Genomic DNA, 14,024 nt, shown 5'->3' with positions numbered 1-14,024 from the left:
AACACTTTTAATTTACACAAAATTTATATAACGGATTCTAGATGAATAGGTCTTTTTAGGTCACAAAGTCTGTCTTCTAGAATTTTTTCCCCACAGTGTCAAGCATTATACCTTGTACGTACAGTGTTCAAAAGATATTTGTGGACTCAATGTATATTTTAAAAGATATCGGCTCTAGGGTGGCCAGATGGCTCAGTTAGTTAATGTGTGAGCTCTCAACAACAACGTTGCTGGTTCAATAGGCCATGGAGAAACACACTGTTCCCCAGTATTCCCCAATAAAAACTAAAAAAAAAAAAAAAAAAAAAAAAAAAAAAAAAAGATATGGGATCTAAATCAAGACTAAAAAAATTGGTTTTTATTGTTTTTTTGTTTGTTTGTTTGCTTTTGCCCTGATTATATAGTTTAGGTCTACTTATCCACAGGGGTAGTTTCCGTAAAAGGGGGCATTTACTGATTTGATATTAGGACTTTGGCTACACTATTTCTCGTACTTCTCCAGTTGACTTTGACTTCTTGTGTATCATTATCTTGGCATGGTCTTTCTGACAGGGTTGGGGGGACAGGAATCCTTTCTTTGCCAGCTATCCCAGAGATCAAATCATTTTTCTGAGTACAACAACCAGGTCTTCACACATGTTTAACACAATCTCGAAGTTATTGGTACCAACTCACCAAATGACTTTGGACACTGCCCCTTCCCCAAAAACAGATCATGTAGTTGGCAACACCCATTGTCTATGACATAATCTGTTTTATGATTCTGTGTGAGCTTTATGATTGTTTCTTTCCAAAATGAGGTGAGACTGTCTTGGCATAGAGCTAACCAAAACGATTATTCCTGGATATCAGAGATGAGAAATGTAATGTCTTACAATTCTAACACATAAGATTCAGAGAGAGCGGAGTAATCTCAAAGATCAAAATCTAATTACTCGTTGTAAAGATGAAGACTCACCCTCAGAGAAGTTAAGACTAGCTAGGATTAAATAGCAAGTTCCAGCCAAACTGAGATCAGAACATGGTCAGTGTCAGTTTCAAGGTAGGTGCCTCTACAGGAGTCTGAAGTTAGGATGGGGCATTAAAGTTGCATTTATAGGGCAGTTTGCAAAAGACTCAGAAAACATTAATTACTCCTCAAAACAGGGGAAGCTGATGAAGAATATGGGGGCTGTTAGCTCCCCCAAGAGACTCCTTTTTAACAGATGCTGAAGCATATTTGGTTTTAAACACTTTATATTTTTGATCCATCTGGGTCACATGGATGCTGATATTTTTGTGATTCTCATCCAAGTCCTTAAAATATTTAAAATATATAAAATTATCCCCATTAAAAGGCATGACATTGCTTGCAAGACAGAGAAAATGCTTGCCTCACCTGACAAAGGGGTTGTTGCAAAGATCAAAGCCTCATGAGAAGGCACAATGTAAAATGCAAAGTATTTGTGTTAATACTACTAAAAAATGTGGGCAGAGAAAGTGTTTGCTGCTTCGTTTGGAATTGATCTTGAAATCTGCCCTTAGCACAATATCATAAGTACTCAATAAATAGTCTTGAATGAATTACTATAAACTTTTCAAAATCAGAATTACTGCAATCTGATGTTGCCTTTCAGGGGTCACAGTTTAAAAATCTCTCCATATATTAAAAAAATAAATGACGAGAGTTAAACTTACAGTGTACTTTAAATGTTTACATTGAACAAATTAAGACCTTTAATACCCACAAACACAGAATAATCTTCATTATTTGGAGATAAGATAAATAGTCTAAATTTTGTTCCTTAGTAAGTGTGAGGCCTAGGGTTAAAGACATCTCTACTTCGGGCCCTATGTCTGAGGTTCTGACAACTCAATTAGGCAAATTTTTATTTGCATGTCACATTTGGGCACAGGTATTCTTTGGGAACATTTTTCAGATGTTATGCATTAGACATAATCCTAGAAATGACCACAGACATGGTTGATCTTACTAGTCAGTCCTCAAAGGAGAAATCAACAAAGGTCTCTGCCTTTCCTAGAGGAAGGAACTACAGAAAGCCTCCTTACAAAAAAAGTTTGGAAGTAAAGCCAAGAGTGCTCTCTTGTGGTGAATGAAAAGAATAACTTCGTTCTCAGTTGTGACTTCATTTGATAGCTTTGCCCATGTAAACAGGCAAAGATTACCAGTTCCAAGTTGGTTGAAAAGTAACTAGTTGCCCTTGCCCTAGAGGTCTGTGGAAATCTTTGTAATCTGCTTCACAGAACATATAGCAAACCCAATTGAAAAGAACAGAGTCAGAACTACAAATTTGTTATAGGACTCCTTGTGGTACAAGATCCAGCCTCGTTCAGCAATCTCGGCCAACAGTGAAAAAAACCTACAATAATGCAGACCAGGTTATAAAGATATAAAAAATGATATAAAGAGCCTATGCAGCTTTGTCAGGAGCAAGAAGCCACCAGCAAAGGGAAGCATACGATGTAACCCAACGTTAGCACGAACAGCAATGCAACGTCTCTACCACTAGACTGGCCCACATACTGAAGAAATATACCCAGAGAAAAGTTTGGAAAGGAGGTGAAAGAGAAACACTCCAATGAAAGGTGGGCTCTACAGAATGAAGGCCCTGATCATTCCCATGGTCTGCTGTGTGGGAGCTTTAATGACAAGTTCTCAAGGGCATCTACGGGGGCCTCCATGGCAGCAACCAAAGCAAGAGAAACCAAGTCACCTATGGCACTGACCCATTCTTTTCCCAAGCTCTTGCCCACTGCTGGTGGAAAACAGCAAACAAAAATACCCACTCAGTGTCCCTTTCTTTCTGGCCCTGCCCAAGAATCTTGTACCTGGTTGGCTAAACCAGTTGCCTTGGTCAAAGGAGAAAGAAGTATTTTTATTTTGGGGGGACATAAGGCGAGCAAGGAGAGTGGCACCCTCCTGGGGATGTATGTCCTTTGCATTTAGTACAATTTTATTCATTCCTACGGTTACTATGAAAAAGCAGATTCCATTTCAGTCCTTACACCTTTCCAGATGTTATCTGTGCATCTACTTTCATTTAGATAAATGACAAAAAGTCCATCGTTTTTCACATTTTGTCAGTCCACATATTTACTGACTATATTCGTGTTAGATTCTGGGTATGCAGAAGTGAGTAAGATGTATCTTCTGCCTTCAGTCTCACAAAGTAGTGAGAGAGATCACTTTAGACCCCAATATCTAAGTTTTGGGGGCCCAAACGTATGACTTGTTTCTGCCAGCTTCAATTGTTTTGTTTGCTCAAAGAGGGAATTGGATGGAGAGTCCTTGAATCCACGGTCCTGCTACACCAGCCACCCCCTGCACATGGGGTTCATCACTGCTTACTCACCACTCAAAGCCTCACTCAGTGGACCCTGCAGGATAATGTCCAAGGCCAGTGTCTCCAAACATCCCCCAACCTTCCTTATGTTTGAGACCACTCTCTGCTCTCCATGAGAGATCAAACGTACACCGGCAGTACCAGTGAGGGTGACAAGGAGAAAGTCTGAGGGGGCGGGGGGTAAGATGAGAAAGAAAAGCATAAGTCCTGCCAAAAGAGAAAGGAAGTAGAGAGTGACTATTAAATAAAGGAGAACACACACATACACACAATCCTTCCAGCCTATGAAGCTCACTGAGTTTTACTGAAAAGTTTAAATAAGACTTTATAAATGTTACAAAATAGTATTATGCTGTCGCCACATATTAGCTAATACAAGGTATCGTTCATTATTGCAACTAAAGTAACTATTATCAGAAGAACATATCAACTGTCATTCTGTCCATCTGACAGTATTGCAAGGAAACGAGGCTGTGAAAAAAGCAGGTGAATGTGGGCTTCCTGACACAGGAGTGCAAATCAAGTGTATTACAAATATGGACACATACAAAACTGAAAAACACAGCGATTCCCTGAGCTTTAATCTTAAAACATTCACATTCATATTTCTTTTGTGTAAAAATGAATTAGGACACTGTTCACGGGCAGCCTCACGGCTTTTGCTTCACACACGTTGTCACGGAGCTACAGCAGCTGGTTAGGAAAGTACACTCATTTCAGGAAAAATAGTGGTATCACTTCTCCACGGGACTTTTCTTCTCAAACGAGTAGTTTGATGACCTACCACACAAGACTTCGTGAATATAGACGGTTGGCTATATCAGCCTTCAAGCTATTTAAAATAGAGTTCTTGTTTTTAATGAGTGGAATTTCTTTTTGAATTCCACAAGTCATCTGAGCAATTTAAACATTTGCTAAATAGCAATGATCGCAGATAGATTGGATAAAATTTATTATAGAATCTTTATAACTGGCATGGCTGGGGTGTCACTGGATTTCACTCAGCACTGACTACATGAGAACACGAGAAAGGGTCATTGGGATCCCTAATACAAGGCGATTCCACTGGAGAGCCTGGCAAGGCAAAGAGAGGAGAACTGGGTGCTTATCCACCGAGCTTTCCTCAAGTCAGTGTCAGACTACTTACCAATGAACAACACAGTTTAAAAATTGCAACCCATACATCAATGTGTCCTGTGTGAGGGTAAAAAAGCAATATAGTGTATTTTACATTGTATGGATAAACAGAATGGTTATGACCTTTCACAAGTCAGTCAGATTTTTTAAAGACTTATATGATTGAGGCACTAGCTTCATATCTGGCCGTGATTAAACAAAAAAGCAAGTGAATATCTAACCATAACTGGGCATCATCAACACCATAATTTTCTGAGACATAAAAACACAAAAGGCCTGAGAAAGAAAAACAAGTATTTCAGAGAAATTACGCCAACAAATTTGAACACAATTCAATCACTGACTTGACGATAAATTTCTCTAGTCTGGCTTTCACTGGTATTTCCTCATTAGATTCACCATTTTGTTATAGAGTCGCCAAGGGGCATCCAAGCCCCAAATAAAGTCAAGATGCTCCCATTCAGGAATGGCCTCATGATACACCAAGTTGGTGATCTGAGTCAGTAAGATACTGATGTCCTTCACATCCGCCAGCCAGTCCTGATTCCCGCTCCACACAGCAGTCGGCACAAGCATGTCTTTCACATTGTAAGTGGGAGGGTAAGTCTATAACAAAAACCCACAGAAACTTCTGTTGTGGTTGTTTTAATTTACAAAAACACAATCAACACTCTCCATTAAACATTAGTTAATTTGATCCGAGACTAAAAGACGGTATTTTGTACATCGTTCTCAGTTGACTTTTCAAGTTACTGTTACCAGAACAAAATGAAACCTAACTCACAGTGCAAGAATACTAAGTAGTCCTGCTAGCTACTGAGCTGGGACCCTGTGCTACCACAGTGCCGAGTGTCTAATCCCCTGGGAGGAAGGCATCCTCCCAGGGAGTGCACGCAAAGCAGCAGAATCGAGGGGTTGGGAAGGGGCTTTAGAGTCCATACTCTCCTACTTTCCCTCTCTCTGGGGTGTAACACAAATTACAGAAGTTCTCTGAGGCTCAGTTTCTTCCTCTTTAATAATAAGCATAATCCCACCTATGTCACAGGGATATTGTGAGAATTAAGAAAAACACAGGCAAAATGCCACATACTTTAGAGCACTTTGCACTAGAGAAATGGTAAATTTATTGTGTAAGGGAGAAAGGGCTTAGGCAATGTAAGTTGGCCAAGGCCGTCCAGCTACCAGGTAACACACCTAGGTGGGCTTGCCTGACTTTAAAATCTGTGTTCCCGATCTCTATGAATGATGGATGACAGCGACAGTTGTTAGACAGAGCAAGGGAAAGGACAGAAAGGGGAGGTCCAGTCTGCAACACTTAGGTTGTTCTGGAATTGAGACACTGTCGAGTCAACTCTCCCAAACATTTCCACAGCACCTGAGCCCAACCAGAGGCCTGATAACTCAGGCTGGCTTCCTCGATGACTTTTTAGGGCCTATTTTAATTGTAAAGACTTTGAAAACTTTACCTGGTTGTAATGAAAATAATTCTTGGCACTGCTTCCCCAGTCAAAGGCTTGAAACTTTTGTAATTTAAAAGCCTGAAAAGAAGATAATTTCGAAAAAGTTATCTAACACAGATGTTTGAGATAATACCACAGATATCTAGTTAGCCACATCCACAGATATCAATTTTACACCAACACCCAGATTTACTCTTCATTTGCAAACTGTGATTTAAAATAAACAGCATTATTTTGCTCTCCTTTACTAAATGACTCAATTTCTCATTGTATGATTGGAAAGTAGCTATTGTATGACACAATAAAGCAGCTGTACACGCATGCCTTGAATTATACTAGATCAATGGCTATGCCTGTTAGATAAACTTTATGCGTACATTTTTAACTGAAATTTAAATCTTAAACTTTTTCAAAGAGTTAACTATCTTACTTGGGAAATAAATATATATATTTAATATATATTATATATATATAACATATACTGTAGATTAATATATACAAAGGGTGCCAAAAAAATATATACACATTTTAAGAAAGGAAAACACTATTAAATTGTAATACAATGAATGACGCTAACATTCATTTGATTAACACTGTCTTTTCAGCAAACATCATACTGTACATTACTACCATAATTCAACTTTGAAAACTAATACATAGATAACATCGCTTAAAATGTGTACTTTTTGGCACCCCTGGTATTTATATGGATTAATATACTTATATTAAAATACAAACATTAATTTTATATTCACACATCTATTAATTTAATCATTGCATATTTATATATGCTATATATGGATTAATGTATTTATATATGCTTATATCTATAATCTCCATATTTTCTAGATATCCACTCTACTTGACTAGTTATATTATTTAATATTTTAATGATTTTATTGATGTAACACTTTTTCTTGAGTACCAGTTTGCAGTATAATCACCAATTGTACTATACACCAGCACAATTCTAACTAGTTGGAAATACTAGAGCCATGAAATAATATCACATATGAAATGTAAATATATGCATATTTAAACAGTAGGATTTAAAAGTATTAACAAAAAGTCACTTATTTTTAAAATTTGAAGCAATGTAAATTCATATCTCCTCTATATCCCCAAATTTAAAAAATATGTCAAGAATTAAATCCAAAATTAGCATGCAAAATGAACTGGAAACTGTTCTAGCTTTGGCCAGAGGGTGGCATCTGGTAAATAGGAAAATCCTAGACATTTTATCAGAACCTCTTTTTATTTATGTCAGGTTTCAGTTCTTACTAATTGCATAAAATTCTACTGTTTGATGTAATAAAAGACAGCATGGGATTGAAAACTGGAGGGGATTTCTACAGGAGAAATGTTTAGCATCTGCTTTAGCTTTTGCAAATTACATGTTAAATATCTGTGGTATATTAACAAGCAGAACAAAATAAGGATTTATAGCACCTGTTAGTGCATCTGTGCTGTAGCTCTAGCTGTCAGTGCAAATATATCAATGCAAGCTGTTCTGCCACTGTAGACAGACAGTTCATCACTTTCTTACATATGTCTTTCAGCATTTATATAAAGTACTCGGAGTAAATATGGAATATAAAGGAAAAACTTGCCTAGGGCTCAGACTGAACTTCTAAACTTGACATTTGTGCTCAGAGTCATAGGACTTTAAACTATCCACTTGAAAGGGAATTTCAGAAGGAGGGAAATGTGAAGGTGATTATTTATAGTAACAAAAACATGAAAATAAGCGAAAGTCCAATAATAGATATTTGATTAAATATGTGGTGTGATCAAAAACTATGGTGAATGTGTAAATAAAAAATGTACTACAGTAAAAGACACACTGCCATTAATCCCCCTCAAAATACTCCCCCTCACTTCAAACACACTTATTCAATCATTCTTGCCACTTTCTGAAGCATTTTCTGGAACTCTCTTTTGTGAGTGTCTTTACTTCATCCTCCATCATGACAACGCTCCGTGTCACCCATCACTTCTGGTACAACAATTTCTGTCAAATACATTACAGTTCATCCTCACCCACCTCATTCACGGGATCTGGCATCATGCAACTTCTGGCTCTTCCCCCAAAGTCAAAATGACCATGAAAGGAAAATGTTTTGAATCGATTCAGGACATCAAGGCAGCCACGACAGCACAACTAAAGACACTCACAAAAGAGGACTTCCAGAATTGCTTCAGAAAGTGGCAAGAACAATGGGATAAGTGTGTTTGCAGCGAGGGGGAGTACTTTGAGGGGGGATTAATGCCAATGTGTCTTTTACTGTAATATATATTTTTTTAATTTAAACATTATAGCTTTTGATCACAACTCGTGGATTATATTACATCAATATACACAAGTTTGCAACTTTTGTAAATATAAATATAATAAACTAGAAAGAGAAAGCAGTTTATAAATAATGTTTATAAATAATATTAAACAGGAAAAAGAAAATGAAATGAGAGTGAACAAGCTCTATGTTTACACTTATGTGATAATCCTATATGGATAAAGATCAGGAGGAAATATTTATAATATTAGGATATTAGGATGGATGGTATTTAAAGTGACATTTTAAAACTTATTTTTAGGTATTGAATGGTAATAAAAATGTCAATAGTTTCAATCTTTCTAAAGTACAATACGTATCAGAAGTCTTAAAGACAGGCCTACTCTCTGACTACTAAGTCTACTTCTACAACTGTATCCTAGAAAATAATCTGCCTAATGTATAAGGACAGATCTCTAATTCAAGAATATTTGTGCCACGATGGTTTACTGTTAAAAAAAAAAAAGCCATCATAGTAAAAATAATAACAATAATAATTCAAGCAAAGAAAATCTGTCCTCAGTTACAAATATTTTAAAATTTAGCTGTTGACCTGAAAAGGTATTTTTGATTATGACAGAGAGTGGTAATTGCCCCCAGTGCCCATTCTTGCCTCTTTCTTTCACTGATAGAATCCCTAAAGCTTTCATGCTGCCAGAGTGGGAACCATATCCCTTATGTGCTTCCTTCATGTGGGCTGGAACACGCATGGAGGCAATCCAGCTTCAACCAGGCAGAAGAGGACAGCATGCCAGAGACACAGCGCAACAGTGTGGAGGGAACTGTGACCCTGAATAACCTCCTAGAATACTGTATCACAAACACACACATACACAATTCTGGGCCACCTATGTCTGGATTGTATTATGAGAAAGAAAAACTATGTATTTAGAGGCTGTGTTTTGGTATCTCTGATACAGCAACTTAGCCTGTATCTAACAAATATAATGCTGTTTAATTAAATAAAAAAGGAAGATACATGCATGTAGTGTGATCCGACTTTTGTACTGGAAACAATTATACCAAAAAATATGCTGCTTTGGCCAAACTGATTATTTAGAGTTAAGGACACTTGAAAACCAGCAGATGTAAGGAGGGTACTCTGACTGCCCTTCTTTGTAAAAATCAAGAGATAAAATTCCCATGTGAAAGAAGCCATCCCTGCACCAGGAGGAAGAAACCTTCTTGTCACTAAAGACAGAGGAGCGGCTGAAAGAAATCTGTACAAAAAGACCTTATTTAAAAAAACCTCTTATTTTTCTTAATCTCCCATATTTATTTTAGTTACTTTTCCACAATTGCTACACTTTGTTCAACCTAGTATATAAGCTCTTAGGCCTAGTCACTTCTTTGGGTCTTCATTTTTTTCTTGTGAGACCTCCCATGCACATGTAAATAAAATTCCTGTGCTTTTTCACTATTAATCTGTTTTACGTCAGTCCCAGTCAGACGATCTAAGAAAGTAAAAGAAAATTTTAAGTGTGCCTACCATACCAAAATTCTAATAATAGTGGGCATATGGGTGATTTGTTTTTTTCTTTGTACTCACATATTTTTAATTTCTTAATGATCATGTATTACATATAAAATAAAAATTATACTGAATGTGTTTTTACAATGCTTTAAAGGACCTACCTAATGTACATTTATTTTCGGTTTCTGAGCAGTAGGTTTCAAACAATAGAGAACACCAGAATCACATGAAAAACTTACTACAATGCAGATTCCAGGGACACACCTCCAGGAATTTGTATCCTCAGCAGGTCATGGGTAGGCCCAAGAACCGGGATTTTTTATAGCACTCTAAGTATTTCTGAACCACACTGCAAAGATATGTGAGGACCAGCCTTCTTCAAATAGGAGTGAGCCCCTGGGCTCTGAGTATGGCCCGCAAGGGTAGTAGAGATTGGAACAAGAGTCTTGGCTCGGGGTTTCTCAGACTTGTCAGATTTACAAAAACAACAGGAAGATTTGTAAACTAAATTTAAAGCCCAGTAAAGAATTAGGTTTTGGAACTGTTAAAAAACGGAGTGCTAATTATTTAAACAAAAAAAGTAAACTTCTAAATGTAGTATGAATAAAATGGCATTGAAGGGAACCCCCAAACTTCACACCTGAATTGTGGCTCTCAGCTTGCTAGCACCCGGGACCAAACACCTTCAGCAGACGCCTTTCCCAGCAGGTACCAGGGCAGTCTGCACCAGCATGTCCTTGACAGACAGAGTGGCAGCCCCTGGCCAACCCAGAGGAGGGAAAAATCAAGAAAAGCCTATGGAACAGCTGCACAAAGCAACTAGCTTCTTGACAAGGGGGTGACAGAGTGAGCAGAAGAGCAAACGGCAGGACTGCTTTCCACAGTAAATCTTGTCTACGGAAATGTTTATGAGGCACATTCCAATATGGTTAGAACCTAAAACCACAATGGGGCCCGAGAGAACCTCAGCCTGCAGCCTTTGACCCCAGCCAGCTGCTGGATAAAAGGAACTGGAACAAGCGCAGAAGCCTGGATGGCAGCTGATCCCAGAGCTCAACTGCAAACCCAACGTTCAGTGGAGGCCTGCCACACAGAGGGGTGAAGCAACACCGCTCCATAATACCCCACAGGGTAGTCTGACAGCCTCGGCTGCCACAGCCCCAAAGGCCCCTGAAAGGTGAGATATGGTGACATATGGTGGCATGTGGCACATCACACGTGGGCTCCAATGGTCACTAAGCTGCTGGGTAGCTCAACATCTGCCTTCAACTCAGCTCGGTCATCCTCCACGCAAAAGTGCACTAACTCCTGAGGTGCCAGAAACTGGGCCTTTTGGGGGGAAAAAAGTGTACGTTAGGAAAGAAGGTAAAAAAATGCTCAAAAAGGTAGGAGTATTTTGGTGACAAGGTATACGAAGAAGACAAGTGACCATAAACAGAAATGTGGCTAGGAGAAAAGCAGGGACCTGAATGAACATTTGTGAACTTGCAGGACTTCTGAAGCTTTCAGGACATTCCTTAGAGGTAAATGTGTGCTCTTCAGCATGTCATAAACTACCCATATTCCAGATGCTCCTCATCTAAGCCATAGAAAACTCTGGCAATGAGGCGCTGAAACTTAACATTGGGCCTTACAGTCACTACAAAGGGCTCAGACCTGGTCCTGCCTGGTTCCTTACTGATGAGCCCAGGGACAGGTGAACTCTAGCACTCCCAACAGACAGGGTTCCCGAGACAACTAAGGAAGGATACTAAAGCATCAGTGATGTCCCAGATTGGTGGTTCCCAAATCTCGTTGGGCAGAAAGAATCTACTGGGCAGAATTTCTTAAAAATACAAATTCTTACCACTCAGCAACAAAAAGGAATGAACTACTTAATGCACATAACACGAATGAATCTCAAAATAATTATGCTGAGACAAGCCACACAAAAACAATATACACTGTATGATTACATTTACAGAAGCTCTAGAGAAAAATAACCTATAGCGACAGAAAGCAGATCAGTCATTGCTTGGGGATGGAGAGGGAGAGGGTGAAGAGGAGGATGTTAAAAGGGGGTATGAGAAAACTTTTGGGGATGATATGTTTATCGTCTTGATTGTGGTGATAGTTTCACGTGCATAAACCTATATCAAAACATACTAAATTGGGGCTGCCCCGGTGGCTCAGGCGGTTGGAGCTCCGTGCTCCTAACGCCGAAGGCTGCCGGTTCGATTCCCACATGGGTCAGTGGGCGCTCAACCACAAGGTTGCTGGTTGGATTCCTGGACTCCTGCAAGGGATGGTGGGCTCAGCTCCTGCAACTAACAAAGGCAACTGGACATGGAGCTGAGCTGCGCCCTCCACAACTAAGATTGAAAGGACAACTTGACTTGGAAAAAGCCCTGGAAATATACACTGTTCCCCAATAAAGTCCTGTTCCCCTTCCCCAATAAAATCTTTAAAAAAAAAACATACTTTAAATATTGTACGTCACTTATACCTCGCTAAAACTGTTTAAAAAATAAAAAGAAAAAATTCTCCAGTCTAAATGAATTAAATTCTCTAGCATTGGGACACAGGAGTCTTTGTTTTTAAAAGCCTGGATTGCAGCCAATCAAGCATCGCTACCATGAACCCAACCCCCCTTACTTTTCTTAAACAATATTTTATTAAAAGGTATACTTTTAAAGGCAACTCATGTGATTCTGATGCAGGCAGTGATTGCCCAATGTTTGGAAATTGCTATCTAAGACATCCATAGAATCTTGGTTTGGAACCTGAATAGTAGTTAGTTCATATTTTAAAAAGAAGTTAAGGAGGAAAATTGTACATAAGTAGGTCCTGAAGTAGAAATAAGTTCCTTACATATTTTTAGGGTAAATGGAAAGCAAGTTATAAAACAGTAAGTAAAAGAAAATAAATTAATCTATTTCTACAACTATTATTTCTATCTGTATGTTTAACGACTTCTTTCTGAACTGATATTCAAGAAGAGGTATAGAGTAGAATGCAGAGACATTTCATATCTCTGGATACACATTTTCTATCTCTGTGTGGGATTACAGAATTATTTTATTTTTAAATCTTAAGAGAATATTATTTTTTGTCTATGTGTAATTTCTAAATCTTTCAGAATAAACAAACATGTATTACTTTTGTGATATGTGAAAAAACAATCAAATTCTACTTTAAAAGTTCGTGGCTCCCATTTACACCCATGATTGGTTTAGCTCTGATTTATCCACCAATAGTTCAGGCATATTTTGTTCAGTTCCATTGAAAGAGCAGCTTTTTTCTCCAAAGCTGCTCTAAAATCTTGCTGTATAAAGCAACACAAAAATAAAATAAATCTAGGACTCAATGAAAAACTGACAGAGGGGAGAGAAAGCAAAAGAAAGAAAAGTCAACCCCAATAGCTGTTTGGTGAGCATATACATAGTACAGTTTTTCCCAGGGAGGATAACAAAAGCTTCACACACACAATGACCGGAACACAGCAGCTCTGGGGAAGGACTTGTGAGCAGGGTTCACAGAGAGGTGCTTCGTGGGACGCACAGATCTTTCTAACACTGATTTTCACAACCCCCAGTGCACTCTTGGAATGCCTACCTGTCTCCAGTGTATCATATTCTGTACAGAAGTTCCAGCAGGAGAGTGTGTTATATACACAGGCACTCTAGACTGCAAAATAAACATGTTGAAAAAAAGAATAAAAACAGTGTTAAGGAAGCTTTGATAATAAACAAAATTTTCCCTTCAAAGCATTAAACACTACAGAGCCACAAACTCAAATATATGAGATTAAGGGCAGGAAAAAAAATTCTTTAACTACATATAAGTCCTAGAAAAACATGTACAACCACAGACACACCACACACAGTGTACATATGAAAGAAGGACGTACAGCAACATGATAACTAACCATGGGTCTGTATGAGTTGAGATTACTGCTCATTTTTATTTTCTTCTTCATACTTTTCTGGATTTCCAAAATTGTATATATGTACACATGTATGTAACAAGAATACCTCACTTTTATCGCCAGGAAGAAGAAAAATTAACATCACTTAAAAAAAATTCCCTAGAGCATTCATTCCAGAATTCTAAAACCTGTTCTCAAAATGCAACATTACAAACTACAAATATATTTAGAAACGCCTGCATATTGCTGACCAAGGGCTTACATTTTATAAAATAAATACATAAATGTGCATACACACATACGTGTGTATATGTGTAAATGGATATTCCAAATTTAAACATGTTTATAATATTTTTTTAAAGAAACAAA

General features: G+C 38.0%; 1 protein-coding gene across 2 annotated transcripts in view; it reads right to left on the bottom strand.

Moving 5' to 3' along the window:
• Positions 1-389: 389 nt before the first annotated feature.
• LOC308508345 (lysosomal acid lipase/cholesteryl ester hydrolase) overlaps positions 390-14,024 on the bottom strand; it is a 38,366-nt gene continuing 24,731 nt past the window's right edge. Inside the window, exons 8-10 of one of the 2 annotated variants that reach the window (XM_081074810.1) lie at positions 13,343-13,414; positions 5,948-6,019; positions 390-5,087 (exon numbers count right to left, since the gene is read on the bottom strand). In XM_081074810.1, the coding sequence (XP_080930936.1) occupies positions 4,854-5,087; positions 5,948-6,019; positions 13,343-13,414 (378 nt within the window). In that variant the 3' untranslated portion in view covers positions 390-4,853. The remainder of the gene's footprint in view (positions 5,088-5,947; positions 6,020-13,342; positions 13,415-14,024) is intronic. The other variant, XM_081074811.1, reaches the window with a different exon arrangement.

Source organism: Rhinolophus hipposideros, assembly GCF_964194185.1.
Source record: "Rhinolophus hipposideros genome assembly, chromosome: 15".
NCBI classification, from domain to species: domain Eukaryota; kingdom Metazoa; phylum Chordata; class Mammalia; order Chiroptera; family Rhinolophidae; genus Rhinolophus; species Rhinolophus hipposideros.
The sequence above is the reverse complement of the archived record's forward strand: the minus strand, read 5'-3'. Positions and strand labels throughout refer to the sequence as shown.